Source organism: Trichomycterus rosablanca, chromosome 25, assembly GCF_030014385.1.
Source record: "Trichomycterus rosablanca isolate fTriRos1 chromosome 25, fTriRos1.hap1, whole genome shotgun sequence".
In the NCBI taxonomy this organism is placed as follows: Eukaryota; Metazoa; Chordata; class Actinopteri; order Siluriformes; family Trichomycteridae; genus Trichomycterus; species Trichomycterus rosablanca.
This window is the reverse complement of record NC_086012.1, coordinates 1680844-1704008: the sequence shown is the minus strand read 5'-3', so window position 1 is coordinate 1704008 and position 23165 is coordinate 1680844. Positions and strand designations below refer to the sequence as shown.

General features: G+C 46.5%; 1 protein-coding gene across 2 annotated transcripts in view; it reads left to right on the top strand.

The window, feature by feature from the left end:
• cdh7a (cadherin 7a) overlaps positions 1–22707 on the top strand; it is a 41463-nt gene extending 18756 nt beyond the window's left edge. For both annotated transcript variants that reach the window (XM_062987261.1, XM_062987262.1), the window contains 8 exons: positions 58–225; positions 1658–1845; positions 4126–4379; positions 5832–5968; positions 10930–11051; positions 13042–13159; positions 14189–14440; positions 22199–22707. In XM_062987261.1, coding sequence (XP_062843331.1) covers positions 58–225; positions 1658–1845; positions 4126–4379; positions 5832–5968; positions 10930–11051; positions 13042–13159; positions 14189–14440; positions 22199–22707 — 1748 coding nt within the window. The remainder of the gene's footprint in view (positions 1–57; positions 226–1657; positions 1846–4125; positions 4380–5831; positions 5969–10929; positions 11052–13041; positions 13160–14188; positions 14441–22198) is intronic.
• The last annotated feature ends 458 nt before the right edge of the window (positions 22708–23165 follow it).

Genomic DNA, 23165 nt, shown 5'->3' with positions numbered 1-23165 from the left:
GTAAAACAGACAGTGAATGAATGAATGAATGAATCATTTGGATCTGTGCCGTTGCAGGGATGGTGAGGACGGCTCTGCCCAACATGGACCGTGAGGCTCGAGATCAGTACCTGCTGGTCATCCAGGCCAAGGACATGGGGGGTCAGATGGGCGGCCTGTCCGGGACCACCACCGTCACTGTGACCCTGACCGACGTTAACGACAACCCTCCTCGCTTCTCACGCAGTAGGTTCCTCTCTCACGCTCACATGTCCAGTCACACCAGCGCCGCCGCGCTCGCGTGCGTCCCAGTTACACCAGTCTGGATCTGCCGTAACGACGTTGTAAACCACGGCTGTTCGCTTTTACTGCGGCCAAATGAGAACATCATGCCGGGACGTTAATTCATCTGGCAGAACCCGACCGAGCCTGCTGCGGGTACACATGCACCCCATTACCAAAATGATCTGAACGCCACGTTTACCTCGTAAAGTCAGAAACGTTTAATGCTCACAGATGCGTAAATCAAGCCACGACAAAAGCTGTGACTTCCACAATACTGTCATGAGACGTCTGATAGTCCTGATTCTGATAGTTCTGATCCTAATCCTAACCCTAGCCCTGATCCTAACCCTGATTTTAGCCCTAACTCTAATCCAAACCCTAACCCTCATTCCAACATTAATCCTTTACCCTGATCCTAACCCTGATCCTAGCCCTAATCCTATTCCTAACCCTAACCTGATTCTGATAGTTCTGATCCTAGCCCTTATTTTAGTACTAACCCTGATCTTAATCCTAACCCTAAACATAGCCTTAGTCCTAATTCTAAAACTAAACCTAATCCTAGCCCTGATCCTAATTCTAATCCAAACCCTAACCCTCACTTCAACATTAATCCTTTACCCTGATCCTGATTCTATTCCTAAGCCTGGTTCTAATCCTAACCCTAATTCTAATCCTAACCATGATCTTTACCCTAATCCTAAGCCTGGTTCTAATCCTAACCCTAATTCTAATCCTAACCTAATCTTAACCCTCACTCCAACATCAATCTTTTATCCTGATCCTGGAGCCGTGAGCCAGAACAGGAGCAACAACAGCTCAGCCAGACAAGCTTCCACTACAGCAAATTGTGGAAGAAATAATCAGTCTAGGGTAGAAGCACAATACTGGGTTCCAAACGCAGTTGAACTGGCCTCTAAACGCAGCTTTAGGAAGTTCAACATGAGCTTCATGTTCCACGCTGAGTTGGTAATGTAAGCACAGCACTGTTGGACTCCTGAGCAATGGGAACATTTTTCTGAAGTGTCCAGCACCTTGGGGCTGAATTGGAATGACTGCGAGACACCTGTTATCACCCACCATCAGCACCTTCACTTACTTTTGCTCTTCAAACTGACTGAAAGTAAATCCCTGCAGTCATGTTCCAAAATCTAAATAATTGAGCTTGCACGTGTGAATGTGATGTTTGGGCATCTGTGTAACTTCTTCAGTGATAGATTCTAAATTTCAGCAGTTCTCTCTGTCAGTACTGAAACTGATACTGAATCTGACGCTGTACTGAGTGAGGTACGAGCGCCACGGCGGCCGGGCGATAAGAGAAAACTGAAATTACATCATCAATAATTTCTCCTTCTCTGTTTGTACGTGTGTGTGTGTGTGTGTGTGTGTGCAGAATCCTATCAGTTCGGCGTGCCCGAGTCCCTGCCCGTGGCGTCGGTGGTGGCCAGGATCAAAGCCCTGGACGCGGACGTGGGGCCGAACGCTGAGATGGAGTACAGAATTATTGAGGGCGACGGCCTCGGGGTGTTCAGGGTCGAGCCAGACAAAGACACACAGGAAGGAGTCATAACTCTGCTCAAGGTGGGTCACACAGTGTGTGTGTGTGTGTGTGTGTGTGTGTGTGTGTGTGTGTGTGTGTGGAGAGCATAACGATCATACAGCCAGTAGTGACACATTGGCTCTGGTTCCAACCCTAATCTTTACCCTAATCCTGATCCTTACCCTATTCCTAACCCGAATTCTATCCATTATCCTAATCCTAAACAAGATCTTTACCCTGATCGTAATCCTGATCCTGATTCTAATGTTTATTCTAACCCTAATCCTAACTCTGATCCTAACACTAATCCTAACCCTGTTCTTAATCCTGATTCTAATCTTAACCCTGTTCCTAACCCTGTTACTAACCCTACTTTTAACCCTAATCCTAACCCTGGACCTAACCGTGATCCTAACTCTAGTCCTAATCCAAATCCTAAATCTAATCCTAACCCTGTTCTTAACCCTAATCCTAGCCCTAAACATTACCCTTGTTCTAATCCTAAATCTAAACCAATCATAACCCTAATCCAAACCCTAACATCAATCCTTGACCCTGCTCCTTATCCTAGCTGTTATTTTAGCTCTAACCCAACAACTCAAACCCCATCCCACCCCCACCCAAATCCCAAATCTAATCCTAACTCAAATCCTAACTGTAGTCCTAATCCTATCCTCATGTCTGATTCTCAGACAGAACCCTAATCCTAGCCCTGATTTGAACTCTAACCCTAATTTTAGCCCCAGCATTTACCCTGCCACTGATCATGATCCTAAAATGAATCCTCTAATCCTAACTCTGATTCTTACTCTAACACTAATCCTAACATGTCTGATCCTGATCCTGATCCTGATCCTAATCCCAGCGGTGAGTGAGTGAGTCATTAGAGGAGTGTTGGATGTGCTGCAGTGATTAATGCTGATTTATAAAGTTCCTCTGGTAGACATTTTGTACCTCATGTACCTCGTGTACCTGGTGTACCTCATGTACCTCGTGTACCTGGTGCACCTCATGTACCTCGTGTACCTGGTGTACCTCATGTACCTCATGTACCTCGTGTACCTGGTGCACCTCATGTACCTCGTGTACCTGGTGCACCTCATGCACCTCGTGTACCTGGTGCACCTCATGTACCTCGTGTACCTGGTGCACCTCATGTACCTCGTGTACCTGGTGCACCTCATGTACCTCGTGTACCTGGTGCACCTCATGTACCTCGTGTACCTGGTGCACCTCATGCACCTCGTGTACCTGGTGTACCTCATGTACCTCGTGTACCTGGTGCACCTCATGTACCTCGTGTACATGGTGCACCTCATGTACCTCGTGTACCTGGTGCACCTCATGTACCTCGTGTACCTGGTGCACCTCATGCACCTCGTGTACCTGGTGTACCTCATGTACCTCGTGTACCTGGTGCACCTCATGTACCTCGTGTACATGGTGCACCTCATGTACCTCGTGTACCTGGTGCACCTCATGTACCTCGTGTACCTGGTGCACCTCATGTACCTCGTGTACCTGGTGCACCTCATGTACCTCGTGTACCTGGTGTACCTCATGTACCTCGTGTACCTGGTGCACCTCATGTACCTCGTGTACCTGGTGTACCTCATGTACCTCATGTACCTCGTGTACCTGGTGCACCTCATGTACCTCGTGTACCTGGTGCACCTCATGTACCTCGTGTACCTGGTGCACCTCATGTACCTTGTGTACCTGGTGCACCTCATGCACCTCGTGTACCTCTCTCCTCAGATCAATAGAAATCCTCGTCACTGCTCCTCTGTGTCCTGGATTAACACAGCGGTGAAATATGAGCGGCGGGAGCGGCGGCACTTCATCATTATGCTAACGCCCCCGCCGCCGCCAATCTCTCTCAACTTTCTCCTCATTTATTCCAAAACCTCCACCTCCCTCTAATCTACAGTGTGTGTGTGTGTGAGAGAGTGTGTGTGTGTGTGTGTGTGTGTGTGTACACCAGCTCACTACTGCTGAGATCTGTGGATCCAGGGTTCGAATCTCAGCTGTGCTATCAGCCGGACGGGCGTCTGCACAGACATGATTGGCTAATATCTAAGACAGGGTGGGTGAAACATCCTAGCCAATCGGGAGGCCTCTCAGTGCCCTCTAATAAAAATAGGAGAGTGGCATCAGGCTGGGCATCCAGCGTTTGTCCTGTAATTGACTGTTTCCTACTTTTTGGCCCAGTTAATGGGACCCACTGGGACCCTGACCATGATAAAGCGGTGCTAAAACAGACAGTGTATGAATGAATGAATAATAAGCACTGAGCGTCTGTTTATCCTCTCTGTTTCTAGACTCTGGACTATGAAACCAAGTCGAGCTACACCCTGAAAATCGAAGCGTCCAACAGGCACGTGGACCCTCGGTACCGCTCTCAGGGTCCCTACAGCGACACGGCGACGGTCCGGCTCACGGTGGACAACGTGGACGAGCCGCCCGTCTTCTCCGCACCCGTCAGCAAGATGGTCGTCTCGGAGGCGGCTAAAGTGGGAACCATCATCGGCTCGGTGTCGGCCGCCGACCCCGACGTCACCAACAGCCCCATCAGGTCGTTCGCTCCTCAGACGCCCAATTAATCAAGGAATGAAATTTGTGCCTTTGTTCGCACCCGCGTGCCCGCCCGCCTCGGGGGCTTTAATTGCTGCGTAAACACGGGCCATTTTTTTCTGCCTTATTAGCATCAGCGGCGCTGAATTACGCTGATTAGCTGCGATGCCACACGCCGAGAGAGCGCGGAGAGGACGGCGCGGCGCGGCGGGGTTATTATTTCTGTCACGCCGAGCTCATACACGGCGCCGTTAATTGTACAGATCGCTCTTCCTCAATGAGCTGCGCGTTTGACGTCTGCGCTCGCCGATTAATCTTCGCCGCTAACCGCGTCTCGCTCTCACAAGTCGCGTGAAATTATTTTGATTGAATGGCGCCGCTCGTGACAACAATGGTGGGCGCATGTTTACTAATGTTTGGTGCCAGCGTGCCCACTTTTGGCACTGAGAACTGTCTGTCTCTGTGTACTAGCCTGGCAGAGAGGATTCCAGCGACTATAAAAAGAACGTTAATGTTTACGGCGGGTGTTTAGCGTACCTGACTTTTCATCAATCATTAAAGACTCGGGATTTTATTGAACCCTCACTCCAACATCAATCCTGATAGTACCTAGTCCTAACCCTAATCCTAAACCTAGTACTAATTCTAACCCTGATCCTAGCCCTTATTTTAGTCCTAACACTGATCCTAACCCTAACCCTGATCCTAACCCTCTCTCCAACATCAATCCTTATAGTACCTGATCCTAGTCCTTATGTTAGTCCTAACCCTGATCCTAAACCTATTCCTAACCGTGATCCTTATCCTAACCCAAACCTATTCCTAACCCTAAATCTAACCCTATTCCTAACCCTGATCCTATTCCTAACCCTAATCCTATTCCTAACCCTGATCCTAATCCTAAACCTATTTCTACCCTAATCCTAGTCCTAACCCTTAACCTATTCCTAACCATGAATCTAACCCTAATCCTAACCCAGATCCTAACATAACCCTAACCCAGATCCTAACATAATCCTAACCCAGATCCTAACCATAATCCCAACTCAGATCCTAATCCTATTCCTAACCCTGATCCTAATCATAACCCTAATCCTAACTCTAGTCCTGACCCTAATCCTCATGTCTGATCCTAATCATAACCCTAATCCAGGTGTAATAAATCAATTATAAATGAAACAGCTCTGGAATGAACCGGAACATCAGCGTCAGCACTCTGAACGGGCACAAATTCCCACAGACATACTTCAAAGTCTTGTGAGAGAGGCTGTTGTTCCAGATCACACAGAGGTTACTCCGTTTTAATACTGTGTATCTTTGAAACTGGCTCATGCTCATGCTCACGTGTCCAAAAGAATAAGCACCAGCGCATTAGTACAGTCGGTTTACAATGCAGGGATTTTATGTTTCGCTGAACGTTTTTTGATTTTGGTTTCTGACCCCACATCTGCAGGTACTCGATCGACCGCAACACAGACCTGGAGCGCTTCTTCAACATCGATGCCATGACCGGGGTCATCAGCACTGCCAAAGCTTTAGACCGAGAGGTCAACGCGGTCCACAACATCACCATCCTTGCCATCGAGAGCCGTGAGTCTCTTACAGCTTCTTATTCTGTTCTTACTTTAGACACACCCAGCGCTGGCAGGTGTGTACAAACATTATCCTGGTCAGGGTCACGGTGGGTCTGATTCAACACTCTGACATGCAAGTGAGGTAAACTGGAACCAGTGTGGAATCAGTGTGGTACCAGTAACTACCTGTCCTGTCATGAATGGAACCAAAGTGTGAAACATGATGTTAAATTCCTAATAAATAAATAAATAATCGTTCCTTTTCCTCTAGCACATTTGTGCATTTCCTGTCCTTCATAATTGAGACTTCTGAACGTTAAGGATGAAATTTCAGCTCCACGACAGAAGAAGGTTTATATTTCCCGTCTCTCGTCTCCGTGTGAAGTTTGGAGCAGCTGCCTTCAGCTCTGCACAATCCCAAATTCTATTAGTCTGAAATCCGTCGTTCTGTAATAAGAGATAAAAATTTAAGCCTCTCCAGCAATTTCCCAATGAATATCATTAGCTGGAGGCTAACTGGCTCGCACTGACCCAACAGCTGGTGCTGCGCCGCCGCACACATCTTCAAACCGCGAGCTACGAGTGCGCACCGTCCCCGCCCCGCTACCGACGGTCACGTGAACATATGTTAGTGCAGAGGGGGGCGTGAGGTGTACGCTGTGTTTTCAAGGGCTGGACAGGGAGGTGGCGGGCTGTAAGATCAACGTTTGAACAGATGTGCTGAGATGATGCCACACACACACACACACACACACACATCATTTTTCGTTCAGGTCAACATGGCCCATTTTAGGTGTTTATTAAAAACAGAAATACCAACATAATCTGGCCTATATATATATATATGTATATTTATTTATTTATTTATTTATTTATTTATTTATTTATTTATTTATGTTGTTATTATTTTATTAGTATTAGTATTAGTATTATTTTTATAATCTATATTATTATTATCTATGTTATTATTATTATTATTATTATTATTATTATTATTGTTATTATTATTATTTCTATTATTATTATTATTATTATTATTATTATTATTATTATTATTATACTATTATGTTCCTATAATTATTTACTCCCCCTCCAACACGTGTGCAGTTGCCAACCACTTCTTTTCACCTGCATGTAGCGTGTTCACACAAGGATCTTTAATTCATTAATTTATTCATTGTCTGTTTTACCACCACTTTATACTGGTCAAGGTCAAAGTGGGTCTGTTTCACTGGGCAAAATATAGGACAGCCCAGACAGGTCCCAGTCCATCACAGGCCACACACACAAACACTTAAGACAATTTCAGTATCTCCAGTTGACCTAACTACAGGTTTTTGGACCAGAGTGCCCGGAGGAAACCGACAGAGACACATGAGAACAGGGAGAACATGCAAACTCCACTTAGAAAGGACCCGGGGGAATTACTATTCACTATATTATCGTAATATTGTAGGTTTATAAAATAAAATAGAAAGATTTTGGTTCATTTGAAGACTCACTGTTACCGATTCGCCCCCCCTGGAGCTCCTCACACAGACACCGTGTTGATTCACACATCAGGAGGGCATAAAGCCCCCCGCCCGTCTCACTTCTGCTCCAATACCCACCGATACGAGCAGAGCCCCGCCCGAGTTTGCGAGCTCGACCCGCCGAACGATCAATCTCTGTCAGATGCACTCAAGGTCTCTGAAATGAGCGCCGGCACGGAAGATTGAAACGTCCTCCTTTATCTGTCTGAGAGAGAGAAGAGGAACCCGGCTACGACTCAACAGATAGCTTAGCATCCATTCGTCTTCAGCTCGACGTGGGCGAAAACAAACAGTCAACAGTCAAAATGTAAACGGGTTTCGATTTTGAAGCTTCAGAAGCAGCTCGTTTTCTTCTGTGAGTTAATAATTAGAAAATAAAAAGCGTTTGGGAATTTGAGTTTGTTTGTTGTGGGGAAAATGGAGTTGGATAAATCATTTAGATTAATCATTTAGTGGTGTGGAGGGTGGCGGGTACATCGCAAATAAATAATATATATACATTTATAAATTAATTATAACAAATAAAAGACCTGAAAATATCCAGACCCACAACGGAGAAAGTGGACAGATAAATGGATAGTAAGATAATTTGCTAGCTCACCAGCACTGGGACTCTAATCTCTCCAAGTTGGCTGGGTGCCCCCTAGTGCGCATGATCGCAGTGCAGACAGTGCAGCAGACAAAATCGTCCACTAAAGTCTGCTGGGTGGGAAAAGATTAGACTAAAAAGTGGGCGGGGTCTTCGATGCTGTGTAAGGACCCTGGTTGGCAGTTCGAGACACCTGTAGAGAAGTGAAGGAACGAGGTGATCAGTGAGTGACTCTGCAGGCGCGAGACTGGCCTCACAGACAAATAAGAAGGGGTCGGAGGACCGTGTTAGGTGAATGTACCCTCCTCGGATGGATCAGCATTCCCAACAGCTAAGGACTAATTGGCTTTGACTAAATTGGAAGAAAAAACAAGAAAATACGTAAATAAGAACTGGATGTCATCTCTTGGAAAATAAGGAAAAACAAAGGACTGTCCAAGCCTCTCAGTTCTGGAAATACACGAGTGGATTTACGGGTGCCACCTCTGGGGCATTTTGCTCTCCGGGGCAGGTCCCCCAAGTTCCCAGGATTTAATAAAATGCTGATAAACCTCATCAGCAGACAAAGAAGCGCTTATGAGCCGTTAACTCCCACGACACACGTCTTTTATAAACGTACGTAAACTTCTGACCTCGGCTGAGCCGTCTTTAAAACGGCGTTTAGCGAGTGTGCACTGCGTTTAGCGTGTGATCTGCTTCCTGTCCTTTCAGCTCGGTACGTTATTTACAGCACTAATGGCTGACAGCGAGCGGTGAGCGGTGGCGAACACACATAACGGCTGTCAGAGACACGGAGGTGTCAGGTCGAGAGAGAATAACAGGAGCACAGTAATAGTTCAAGGCTAGCACTCAGAAATGGCAGGTGGAAAAAACCCAAAAAAACACACAAAGACATCATCAGATGCTCAGCGTCGGTGACAGGGTGGAACAGGGTGGAACGGGGTGTGAACTCTTCTTATTTTTGTGCCTTTAAGCGAAGTTCTGACCTCCTGTGAACCCCAGAAACCTGCGGTCGCTAACACTGAAATGAGATATATAACAAATAATGTGATTTCTGGGTGGCACTGGAACCACTGTGACCCTGACCAGGATGAAGCAGTTCCTGTAAATAAACGAATACGTGCTGGCATACGGAGTATCCGGTCAGCACGTTTGTTTTTGGGAGGGAAGCTGTCGGGCGTGGTCAGCGATTCTCCCAGCTGTGTCTCTTCCGCCTGACTGGGTGCCATTTGGCCTCCGCGGGGGTTCAGTGTTTGCCAAATTCTCAGCTGGGTGACGAGCTTACAGAACAAGTGTGCCACCGCGTCCCATACGGGCGATTAATCTGCCTTCACCCGGTCTGGCATAAATAATGATGGTGCTAAATGTTGGCGACGTAGCTGAGAAACCGCCATGTGCTGAATACAGGAATGTTGTTGGGAACAGATGGACGTTCACAAACGTTATTAACCTTTTTTATATATGAATAATATGTTAGTAGTGAGTTATTATTTATAGTTTATTATTTATTTATTATTTAAGATATTTGACACTTTGGTTACATTCATAACAGGACAGGATATAGTTACTGGTTACCCATAATTCATCAGTTCAATTTCACTGTCACAAACCGTCACAAACAATTTTGTATCTCCAATTCACCTCACTTACATGTCCTTGTACTGTGCTGTAACAGGTCTGTACACGTCTGTAACAAGTCTGTAATTAGTCTGTACTGAGTCTGTAACAAATCTGTAACGAGTTTGTAGCAAATCTGTAACGAGTCTGTACTGAGTCTGTAACAAGTGTAGTCACTGTAACGAGTCTGTAACGAGTCTGTAACAAATCTGTAACAAGACTAACGATTCTGTAGCAAATCTGTAACGAGTCTGTACTGAGTCTGTAACAAGTACAGTCACTGTAACGTGTCTGTAGCAAGTCTGTAGCGAGTCTGTAACAAGTATAGTCACTGTAACGAGTCTGTAGCAAGTCTGTAGCGAGTCTGTAACAAGTATAGTCACTGTAACGAGTCTGTAGCGAGTCTGTAGCGAGTCTGTAACAAGTGTAGTCACTGTAACGAGTCTGTAGCGAGTCTGTAACAAGTATAGTCACTGTACCGAGTCTTCAATGAGTCTGTAACAAGTTTATAATGAGTCTGTAACAAGTATAGTCACTGTAACGAGTCTGTAGCAAGTCTGTAGCGAGTCTGTAACAAGTATAGTCACTGTAACGAGTCTGTAGCGAGTCTGTAGCGAGTCTGTAACAAGTGTAGTCACTGTAACGAGTCTGTAGCGAGTCTGTAACAAGTATAGTCACTGTACCGAGTCTTCAATGAGTCTGTAACAAGTTTATAATGAGTCTGTAACAAGTAGTCACTGCAACGAGTCTGTAACAAGTCTATAATGAGTGTGTAACAAGTATAGTCACTGTAACAAGTCTGTAGTGAGTCTGTAACAAATATAGTCACTGTAACGAGTCAGTAGCTAATCTGTAGTGAGTCTGTAACAAATATAGTCACTCTAACGAGTCTGTAGCAAGTCTGTAACAAGTTTATAATGAGTCTGTAACAAGTAGAGTCACTGTAACGAGTCTGTAGCGAGTCTGTAACAAATATAGTCACTGTAACGAGTCTTCAATGAGTCTGTAACAAGTAGTCACTGTAACAAGTCTGTAACAAGTCTATAATGAGTGTGTAACAAGTATAGTCACTAACGAGTCTGTAGCGAGTCTGTAACAAATATAGTCACTGTAACGAGTCTGTAGCTAATCTGTAGTGAGTCTGTAACAAATATAGTCACTGTAACGAGTCTGTAATGAGTCCATAACAGGTTTGTAACGAGTCTGTAACGAGTTTCATTTCCTGTCTTTCTGTTCCAGTGGACCCGTCGCAGGTGGGGAAAGGAATCACCCTGATCACGGTGATGGACGTCAACGATAACGCTCCTGTCTTCGCCATCGAGTACGAGACCTTCCTGTGCGAGTCGGCTACACCGGGCCAGGTACCACTGCCACGCCCCGTTCTCATCATCCCGCGTTCCAATAGCATCAGAAAATAAGCGCTCGTATCGTTAGCGAGTCCCTGAGGCTCAGGCGAAATTCTCTCATATATCGGTGGCATTTTCCGCCGCGTCCGTGGCTTCGCTTTCCTCGTACATGAACGCTGACCTGAAGAAAGCGGGAACACCAGAGACTCAGGAAAGTTCACGCTTGATGAATTAAACAAACGACTCCGATAAGGCCGGGAAGCAAACGCTCGGAAAATGAAGCCGATGCCTGGAATGTAATTAGTGTTTTGTTTGACTGGCAGTTTGAGGCCTTTGGGGGATTTGAGAGGGTGATGAAGGAGGAGGGGTTTTATTTATTTATTTACTTATTTTGGGAGGGGGGCTAGTACAAGGTTTTCTTTAGGTTTTCAAGAAAACCAGCGATCAGCTCACCATGCTCGGTCTTACGTGAGGAAGTTTTGGAGACCGGAGTGTTACCGTATAAGTAACGTGGCCTCGCCTGGCAAGGAACTCACACAAACGGACTAAATGGGCACAAATTCCAACAGACGCAGGAGCTTTAAATTACCCACGGTTCTTGGATTTTGTCTGACCATCAATATAAATCTTCTCATAGCATAAGGTGGCGGTTTGGCTTTTGTTCTCCACCTTGGCACGAGACCACTGTTCCATGTACTGACGTGTTGTCATATAGTCAGAACACCAACATTAAATAGATTTAAATAAATAAATAAACCTGAAATTAGATTTTATGCTTAGTATGATCAACATAAGCAGCATGTGTATCATTAAGTTGTTGTAGAATGTTGTAAGCAGATAGTAAACAACAGTTAGCACAGAATGGAGGTTCCAAAGTCCAACACCCAAATCGTAACGTGACTAGATCAGTATAAAGAGAGGCCCACAGTTCTGTTCCTTGTTTTTCAGCGTACATACTGCTGTAGGAACCCACGATTGTGTTTCAATAAATCTTCTTCATTACAGTCCGTTGGTACCGTCGGTTTGCCTTCTTTTGAATCCTCACCACATTTTTCCAAAGAGGCAAAACAACCCTGACGTGTTCGCTAGCAGCGGATCAAAACCTCGAGTCACAAATCCACTTGAGCTCCATCAAAGCATCTGTAGAGGTGAAGGTGTTCCCAAAACTACCTCCTCTCACCTCTCAAACTGGTCCAGTTTTTCCCCTCCACTGACCACCACCGGTACTCAGATCACCACAGACTAAAACAGATGGCCGGGTGTTAAAAATTCCCCAGATCCCGTCCTACACGTTCCTCTAATGGGGTCACGCCGGGTACTTTTGTGCACCTCTCGCTTCCAGCTCGCGGCTCTCCGCCCGTTCTCCTTCAGCCGCCCTTCCGTAGCCGATATCACTTTTCCGTAATAGCGGCGCGGGACGACCGGAGCGGACGATGTTCGGATGATTTGTGGGAGAACGATGGCGGTTCGGGGTGATTTCTCAGGTAAAATGAGCGGTAATGAGCGTGGCATTATTTAACGTTATCTCTTTAAGGACGTCTGTGCCCGGGTCGCTGTCTGTTCCTCGGTGGTGCGATCACTCACCGTGAGCTTAGCCGGCGCTGGTGGAGGAAACTTAATCATCCGTGTTTTTAATATGCACGCGCTGAATTTTTTAAGCAGGGTGCCACGATCGATTTATGGCGCTTGATGTGGTGAGCGTATTTTCTGTAGCCGCGGTGACTGAGCTCGGATTAATGCGCCCGTACGCCCACCATGCCCACATCCTGTAACCTTTTTTTTTGTCAGTACTTTATGACCCATCATCGGACTGTCTGATACCGAGACATCGGACATTCCTTGATTTTGAGAGTTTGCTCCCACGTGACTCCCATAAACACTTCTGGAGGACCTCCGGTGGTCTCCCCAGAGCCCTGACCTCCTTTTGTTTGATGTGGTGGGTTTTTGTCTGGTAAACTGGTGGTAGGAGCTTCCTCACCTTGGTCTACGTTCTCGTTCTGGTCAGGTGATCGAGACCATCAGCGCGGTGGATAAAGACGAGCCTCCCAGCGGTCATCGCTTCTTCTTCTCACTCACCGCCGACACTGCTGGGAACCACAACTTCACCCTGCGAGACAACAAAGGTAGCTCACGCACCCCCGAATATATTCAAAATATTTCAAGTATGTCTGTGGGAATTTGTGCCCAAACTTTTTTCCTGCACAATAAGCATTTGACACTGTATAGCCTGCTTGACTGTGGACACCCACAGCTTTTAATGTAATGGTCTAAAGGTTAATAATAATTCATAACTTCTTCAGTGTTTAATCTGGTACCACACACTCACACACACACTCACACGCACACTCACTCACTTGGTCACACACACACTCACTCATTCACTCGTATACACACACACACTCACTCACACACTCACTCACACACATTCACTCACTCACACTCACTTACTTGTTCACTCACACATTCACACACACTCACACACACACACACTCACTCACTTGTTCACTCACACTCACTGACTCACACACACACACACACACACACATTCACTCACACACTCACTTACACACACACTCACTTGCTTACTCACACATTCACACACTTACACTCACACACTCACACACACACACACACTCTCACACACATACACACACTTACACACACTTACACATACACACACTCACACACATACACACACTCACACACATACACACACTTACACATACACACAATCACACATATACACACACTCACACACACTTACACATACACACACACACACATACACACACTTACACATACACACAATCACACATATACACACACTCACACACACTTACACATACACACACTCACACACATACACACACTCACACACATACACACACTTACACATACACACAATCACACATATACACACACTCACACACACTTACACATACACACACACACACACATACACACACTTACACATACACACAATCACACATATACACAATCACACATATACACACACTCACACACATTCACTCACACTCAATTTCCAGATTTCTTGGATTTGATTTCTTGACACAGTTGTGATAATTTTGGGTGAAGGTTTGACCCCCTGGTTCAGATTTGTAACCTCCTGCTCTCTGTCGTCTCCTGTTTAGATAACACGGCGTCGGTCCTGACGAAGCGTGGCGGTTTTCACCGGCGGGAACAGTCTCTGTACCGTCTGCCCGTGTTGATAGTGGACGGCGGGAGTCCGGCCCTCAGCAGCACCAACACTCTCTCAATACGGGTGTGTGAGTGCGACCCTGACGGAGCTCCGCAGGCCTGCGGCACCGAGGCCTTTCTGCTGACCGCCGGACTGAGTACCGGAGCCCTGACCGCCATCCTGGCCTGCATCCTCACGCTGCTGGGTAAGAACCGAAAAATACTTTAATTAACAACCTCACCATGGTAATACCAGTAAAACCAGTATCATCACCACATCATAACCAGCTGCTGACCAATAGGAGGAGGGTACAGGACGGCTTGGTCACAGGGATTCTGATATACATGTGTTAGCCTGACGCTACTCACAACCGCGTAGCAGTTAGCACAGTTAGCACGATTCCCGAGCGGCGGCGTCTCGTCATGTCGCTTGTTTTCTCGTCCCGATTTTCTCGTGATTTTTTGTGTAGGAAGAATTAATTCAGGTTAAATCAGCTCGTGAGAGAAAAGCTCGGTGGCGCGATCCAATACCATTTATTAATTACTCTGTTAGCTGTGATTGATTTTCCACGGCGTCACCATCGATGCTGGTCACACCGGCCTGTCCTCTGGGTTTTAACCGGGACGATGCCCGGGGCCTCAGGCGTGAAGGACGGTTCGTTTGGAGGGTCTGTTTCACCTGATTAGCTTTTGTGTTTCATCTCCCGGGTTATGAAGAGGCGCCTGATTAGCATTAGCGATGCTGTTAGCTGATTGTCTGTTAGCTGATTGTCCGGTGCGCTGCTCTGATGATCCGATTGTACGTTGATTTTTTTCCGGCGATGAGAGCCGCTGTGATGGATGAACGGATTATTATTTTGATTATTAATAATTGTAATAAACAAAAATAACAGGGCGGCGCGGTGGCACGGTGGTTAACACTGTCACCTCACAGCAAAAAGATCCTGGGTTCAGCTCAGAGATGAAGTCATTTGGGTTCTTTCTGTGATATTTTGCATGTTCTCCTCGTGTCCGCATGGGTTTTAGAATGTCTAAATGTTCTGATGAACTCTGAGAACTGCTACTGAGTATCTATATGAGCGCAGAGAAGTCACACGCTGAGGTTGATCATAACCACAAAACGTCATTTCTACACCGCCGATAGAAGTAAAATCGACCAACAGGAGGAGGGCGAAGGACAGCTTGGTCACAGAGTGGAGTCTGTGAAGTTTGCATGTTCTCTCTGTTCTCCCGTGTCTGTGTGGGTTTCCTCCGGGTGCTCCGGTTTCCTCCTACAGTCCAAAAACATGCATGACGTGTGTGTGTGTGTGTGTGCCCTGTGATGAACTGGTGACCTGTCCAGGGTGTTTCCTATCTCATGCTCAGGGATTTGCATCCACTGTGACCCTGACCAGGATTATGCAGACAATGAATGAATGAATGAAAATGTATTACATTTACATATTCTGCATTTAGCAGACGCTTTTATCCAAAGCAACTTGCAGTAAAGTATACTGTCTAAGCAATTATGGGTTAAGGTCTTCACTCAGGGGCCCAACAGTGGCAGTGGTGGGGCTTAAACCAGCAACCTTTCGATTATTAGTTCACAACACCTCGACTGGACAGTAGGTGTAGGTGTTGCATTTGCAGTCGCAGCTGCAACAAGCTTCAGTCCCTCAGATCTCAGATGATTTTATTCAAAGCGACTTACAAACTTGACTTCCAATCTCCAATTAGAGCGATTAAGGGTTAAGGGCCTTGCTCAAGGGCCCAACAGTGGCAACATGGCAGCAGTGGGGCTTGAACTAGCAACCTTTTGATCACTGCGTTTCCAATCACCAATCGATTCTGGTAAATATAACCAGAACAGCATCATAAACATTTGAACGATTCTGCAGCTTCATTGTTTCATTTGTTCCCGCTGACGTTTCGGCGCCCCCACACGCACCCCGCCGCCGCCCCCCTCCGATTCTGACTCACGGCTCGGACTCGGAAGCCTTGATGGCCTCTCAGTGGGGTGCAATCAGTCAACAGATTGCTGTGTGATTGCATTTCTTTTGTTTTGTTTTTCGCTCGGACGGAAGGACGGGGAGAAGAGCCGCCGTCTGCGCCGCCTAATTAAGACTGACTGAAGCCGGAGAGAGAGAGAGACGCAGACGGCCGTCTGGAACCGCTGAGCCCGTCTGAGGATTATTTTTAAACCAAAGGGCTCGTTTTTGTATTTTATTTGTTGTTTTTTTTTTGTTTGTTTTTTTAGATCCGAGCTTGGATAGAAGAAACGTTTACATTCACATCATCGGCATTAAGCGGACGCTTTTTATCCAAAGTGACTTACAGCACTGTTACAGTATTTTAGCAATTGAGGGTTAAGGGCCTTGCTCAGGGGCCCAACAGTGACAACCAGTGGTGGCAGTGGTGAGGCTTGAACCAGCAACCCTCTTATTACTAGTCCAGTACCAACCTGACAAAACGAAACATCTGTTTTGTTTCTTTTGTCTTGTCAGTGTTATTTTTATTATTATTCTGCTGTCCGGCTTCCAGTCGATCGCTCCACGTCTGCGTCCGGGTTCGCGTCCGCTGTACTTCTTCACTTTGTAAAACCTAAACCGCACACTGTGCTTTACAAAGCTCGAACCCGCCGCCTCTCGATGGCGGTGGAGAGGCAGGTGGAGCGAGGACACGGGGATCGAGATCGTGATCATACCGGGTGGGTTGAATAGGCTACATCAACATTTACTTTCTATTCTGAAATAATAAAGGACAAGAACGTCGGACTTACTGTCAGTGGTAAAAAAGTATATACAGTATAATAAATAATAAAACACACACACACACATTTATACACAATGAAGCCGCTCAAGGACGCGGCGTTTCAGAACGAAAGACAGAGGACGCTTGTCTTCAAACTACGAAGGATTTCTTTCTCTTCTCTCAATAGTTAGAATCCAATTAGAAATTTTTTAACATTCCGGTTTTGTGCCGCCACGAGGGCACATAGTTCCACACAAAGAGAGAGAGACGTTCTGGACAGAAGTTCTTCAAGAGCAGCAGTTTTTATCTTTAAAGTTCTAACAATTTAAATTCTGTCTTTAAATACAAAGAATAAAACAAAGTTCGGCACAAAGTCTAAAAGAAATTCAGACCTCAGCCCTCCTGAACAGCTCTGGAATGAACCGGAGAATCAAATGAGACTTTCCTGAATGCCCTGAATAGGCAAAAATCCCCATACACAGACAGACGTACACTATATTGCCAAAAGTATTAACTCGCCCATCCAAATCATTGAATTCAGGTGTTCCAATCACTTCCATGTCCACAGGAGTATAAAACCGAGCACCTCAGCATGCAGACTGCTTCTACACACATTATTGAAAGAACGAGTCGCTCTCAGGAGCTCAGTGAATTCCAGCGTGGTACCGTGATGCCACCTGTGCAACAAGTCCATTCGTGAAATTTCCTCACTACTAAATATTCCACAGTCGACTGTCAGTGCTATTATAACAAAGTGGAAGTGATTGGGAACGACAGCAACTCAGCCACGAAGTGTTAAAGGCCACGTAAAATGACAGGGCGGGTCAACGGATGCTGAGGAACATAGTGCGCAGAGGTCACCAACTTTCTGCAGAGTCGATCACTACAGACTTAATGTGGCCTTCAGATGAGCTGAAGAACAGTGTGTAGAGCTTCATGGAATGGGTTTCCATGGCCGAGCAGTGGTGTAAAGCACGCCGCCACTGGACTCTAGAGCAGTGGAGACGCGTTCTCTGGATTGATGAATCATGCTTCTCTGTCTGAGAAAAACGAATGCTGAGCCACACTGCATGCTGGGATTGCCTTCGGCGCTGAGGAGGCGTCGGACGCTCCCTCGTTATTCAGTCAGATTATCACTCAGAATTAAGGCGCCTCATTAGGGAGCGTTTTAAAGTAGCTACGAATTTGGAGTGTAGGATGATGGGAAATGCGTCTGTGTAGAGAGATCCTGTATTAATCTTAATGGCAGCGGCTCTGAGGATCCACCTACAGCATCGCGGTCGCATCATCGTGGCCGCAGACTCCGGTACGTCTTCATTAGTGGCCGCCGCACACCGGCGATAGCAGCCGGACCCACAGCGCATAATCTACGAGCGCTGCATCATCTTCAGGAGGTCGATAAGAGCGAGCTGACCGCACCCCTCCCCGCCGCGCTCCCAAACAAAAAACCTCCCGATTGTTGTGGAATTGATCCTGCATGATGGATCGCTTTCTGAATCCAATTACGGTAAATTGGGGATAATGTTAAATTGATCCGCGCTCCGCCGACCATCATCCGTCTTGTGTCAGAGCCGCGCCGAGGCCCAGTCGCGTCCCCGGGCGAGGAGCGCTCGGGTCAGGAGGAGCACCGAGGGTCCGTCCGACACCCGCCGGCGGGGTCACGAGGGGGTGAGCGCTCTCTCTTCTGGAAAACGCTTCTGATGAACGGCGGGAGTTTGATTCCCGGATCCGTTCAGCGAGCTAATGCGCATTGATGAGGTGCCGACTCGCGCTTCTCTTAACGGCTTACGGAAAACGCCGGATTAGCTTCACATGGACGACGTTTTTTTTTTGTGCGGAGCGTTTAAAGAACTCGAAGTTTTTATTGTATTGATCTAATTTTTATGAAGCCAATTAGGGGGCACTAACGAGAACAAATATGTGAAGAGCAAAATCTGTACCCATGGTTTAGTAATCTCCACTCTCAGTTTATAAACTGTACCCACAGAATTGGGTACAGTAAACAAATCTGTGGGTGCAGTTTACAAATCCGTGGGTACAGTTTACGGATCATCCATGGGTACAGTTTACAAATCTGAGGGTACAGTTTACAAATCCATGGGTACAGTTTATGGATCATCCGTGGGTACAGTTTACAAATCTGTGGGTACAGTTTACAAATCCGTGGGTACAGTTTACAAATCTGAGGGTACAGTTTACAAATCCATGGGTACAGTTTACAAATCTGAGGGTACAGTTTACAAATCCGTGGGTACAGTTTACAAATCTGAGGGTACAGTTTACGGATCATCCATGGGAACACTTTACAAATCTGAGGGTACAGTTTACAAATCCGTGGGTACAGTTTACAAATCTGAGGGTACAGTTTACGGATCATCCATGGGAACACTTTACAAATCTGAGGGTACAGTTTACAAATCCGTGGGTACAGTTTACAGATCATCCATGGGTACAGTTTACAAATCTGAGGGTACAGTTTACGGATCATCCATGGGAACACTTTACAAATCTGAGGGTACAGTTTACAAATCCGTGGGTACACTTTACAGATCATCCATGGGTACAGTTTACAAATCTGAGGGTACAGTTTACGGATCATGTGTGGGTACAGTTTATAAATCTATGGGTACAGTTTACGAATCTATGGGTACAGTTTACAAATCCGTGGGTACAGTTTACGAATCTATGGGTACAGTTTACAAATCCGTGGGTACAGTTTACGGATCATCTGTGGGTACAGTTTACGAATCAGTGGGTACAGTTTATGGATCATCCGTGGGTACAGTTTACAAATCTGTGGGTACAGTTTACAAATCTGTCTCATCTCACTGGAGAATTCGTTGCTCGGCTACGTTCCGTTCTCCGCGAGTGTGTGCTAATGCTAAGTGTGTGTTAGCTTTCTCAGGCTGGTCTGACACTCTCACAGCACGTCCGGCCGCGGGAGTCGACGCTCCGCCGAGCTCGAGGATGAAAAATAAAACCGCCGAGTCGTTTTTCACACCGACCGCGGCAGCACTGAGGACGGATCATTAGCTGTTTACTACCCACATACACCCACTCTCTCTCGCGCGCGTGCTCTCTCTCTTCTTACTCTATATTGCTTTCTCACATCACTCGCTTCACTCTCTTTCTTTTTCTTCTTACTGTATATATCTCTCTCGCACCATTTCCTCCATTCTCTGTCTTCCTACTTTCTCTTTCTTCTTACTCTATATCTCTCTCACATCACTCTCTTACTTTGCTCTCACTCTCTCACTTTGCTCTCTCTCTCTTCTTACTCTATATCTCACATCACTCTCTCACTTTGCTCTCTCTCCCTTCTTACTCTATATGTCTCACATCACTCTCTCACTTTGCTCTCTCTCTCTCTTCTTACTCTTTCTCTCTATATATACTGTATATACTGTATATCTCATGTTGCTGTCTCTCTCTTTCTCTTTATTATATAAACCTCTCTCACAGTGTTCTCTCTCGCTTTTTAGTCTATATATCACTTTGCTCTCTCTTTCTTTTTACTCTATATAGTTCTCTCACTTTGCTCTCTCTTTTCTTACTCTATATCTTTTTCACATCACTTGCTCTGCTCTCTCTCTTTCTCTTTTTACTCTAGATTTTTCTCGCTTTGCTTTCTCTCTTCCTTCTTACTATATCTCTCTCGCATCATTTGCTCCCCTTTCTCTCTTCTTAGTTTATATATCTCTCACATCACTCGCTTCACTTTCTCTCTCCTTCTTTTTACTCTATGACCGTCCGCCTCCTGTTTCCTGCGTCTGTAGCTCCACGTTGTTCAAAACCGATGCTCACTGTTGGCGATGGGGGGTAGTGTGGGTGCCACACAGCCTCAGGGTCCGGGGAACCTGCACTCCAGCACACTAGCACTCGATGGACTCGCTCTGTTAATGAGATGGCGTCACTCATGGACGTTTCCATTCACGAGCGTTTACGGTCCAGATCCAGGGCGGGTACAGCGGGCAGGAGTCCAGCAAAGATCAAAGAGATTTCATGGAAAGGTGGCATCTTGTAAAATCTTGCTGAACTGGCTGATTTTCTGCCAATTTTTAGAAATTATGCAGCTGTTAGCACGTTAGCACCATTAGGTCATAAAACGGGACAGCTACTTTTGGGTGTCCAAATACTTTTGGCCATACAGTGTATATAGTGTATATATTGTATATAATGTACTTTATAATGTACATCCTATATAATGTATAGATGAAGAACCGCCTCTCGTTCCAGCTGTTTAAGGTTCTAATCTCACAGTAACCACACGCAGCCCCGATCGGACGAGCGCCTTCATGAAGCTAATGTAGCTGATCCGACTTAATCGAACCGCCGGCCGGAACACCAGCGCATTCACATGTGCGACGTGGAAATCTGGAAACACTCTCCGCCGCATTAAACAAGAAGAAGGTGTTAGCGCGGCGTTATAAATACGCCAAAGATACCGCCGCCCTCATCGAGCATGGCTACGTCTCAGACAGAGATTTATTAATTTATTTATTTATATTATTTATCCGAGAGTTTAGAGGCTAAACAGGTTCTGATGGGCGCTCTGTTCCTTGGCAGATGAAGAAGCTGATCTGGATAATCCTCCCAACCGAAGCAGATTATTTATAAAGCTTTTTATTGCTGCGCAAATGTGCGGTCGCTTAGCAATTAATGCGATAAATAATTCATTTATTATCACGAGTACAAATTAAATAGCAACTAGAATGAAAAATAACGTTGTTTGTTTGTTTTTTCCTCACGATTCTTCACGCCGAACCTTTTTAATGTGTGTTAATCATCGTCTAGTCTTTTATTAGCGAACAGTGGGCGCTTTCTGATCCCTGAGCGTCGGCTGAGAGGTGTTAAAATTACCACCAACACTGCTGCACCTGCTACACTCAGAGTACACCAGAACAACACACAACTGCATTAGAAGAATTTAGCAGACACTTTTACCCATAGGGAACTACACTGGATAAGTTTCAAGCTATGAGGGTTATGGGCCTTACTCAGGGGTCCAACAGTGGCAGGTTAGCGATGGTGGGGCTTGAACCGGCAACCTTCATCTTGGGTTAATTGCAGTGCACTAACCCAAACTTCACTGGTCAGCGAGGAACTTATATGGGGGTCGTTTGCTTTGATAATTAAAGTACAGAGCAAGAACAGGGCTACAGTTAGTAATTGTATACCCACAGTCGTCTGTGCAGTAGAATCATATTCTATATGGCCTGTTTTCCTCTCTGCAGTTCTGGTGCTGCTCATCGTGACGGTGCGGCGGAGAAAGAAGGAGCCACTGATCGTGGACGACGAGCGCGACGTGCGCGAGAACATCGTGCGCTACGACGACGAGGGCGGCGGTGAGGAAGACACCGAGGCCTTCGACATGGCGGCCCTGCGCCACCTCAACGCGGCGCGCGAGACCAAGACGCGGCGCGACGTGACGCCCGACATCCCCGCCCTGTACCACAGCCGCCCCCCGGCGTACAAGGCGGCTCCGGATCACGGCGTCTTCCGCGACTTCATATGGGAGCGTCTGAAGGAGGCGGACGTGGACCCGGGCGCCCCGCCCTACGACTCGCTGCAGACCTACGCCTTCGAGGGGAACGGCTCGGCCGCGCAGAGCCTCAGCTCGCTGGAGTCGCTGAGCTCCAACTCCGAGCACAACTACGACTTTCTGAGCGACTGGGGGCCACGGTTTAAAAAGCTGGCCGACCTTTACGGGCACGGAGAGGGCAGCAGCGTGTTCTCATCGTAGCTGGAGTGCCGGATCGTTAACGCCGGCTACCACAGAGCGCCGGGGACTTTCTGATCCTCGAAACGAGGCTAGAGGGGCGCTTTTTATTTCTGCAGAAATGGCTCTCGGAGGAAGGAACATTTTTCGTGAGGATTTTATTAAATAGTAACTCGATAGAGGTGGAAGAAACTGAAATATGGACCGGTCGTGCGATGTGGGAGGAAATTTTATTATTATTTTGGGGGATTTAAGACCACAAAAAGGATCGGCGCTCGGACCAGGAACATGAAGAAAGCGCGGAGGAAAGAAAGAAGCCCGTCGGAGAACAGTGGGCGGTGGGTGGAATGCCGCGAGCGCCTCCTGGAATATCATTTATTTTGCGGAGACGTTCAGAGGCGGTGATGAATCAGTCCGGTCCCGCCCAGCCGCCTCTGCAGCCTAGTAACTTCAGCGGGCATCTCTGTGTTTCTCGGATCTTT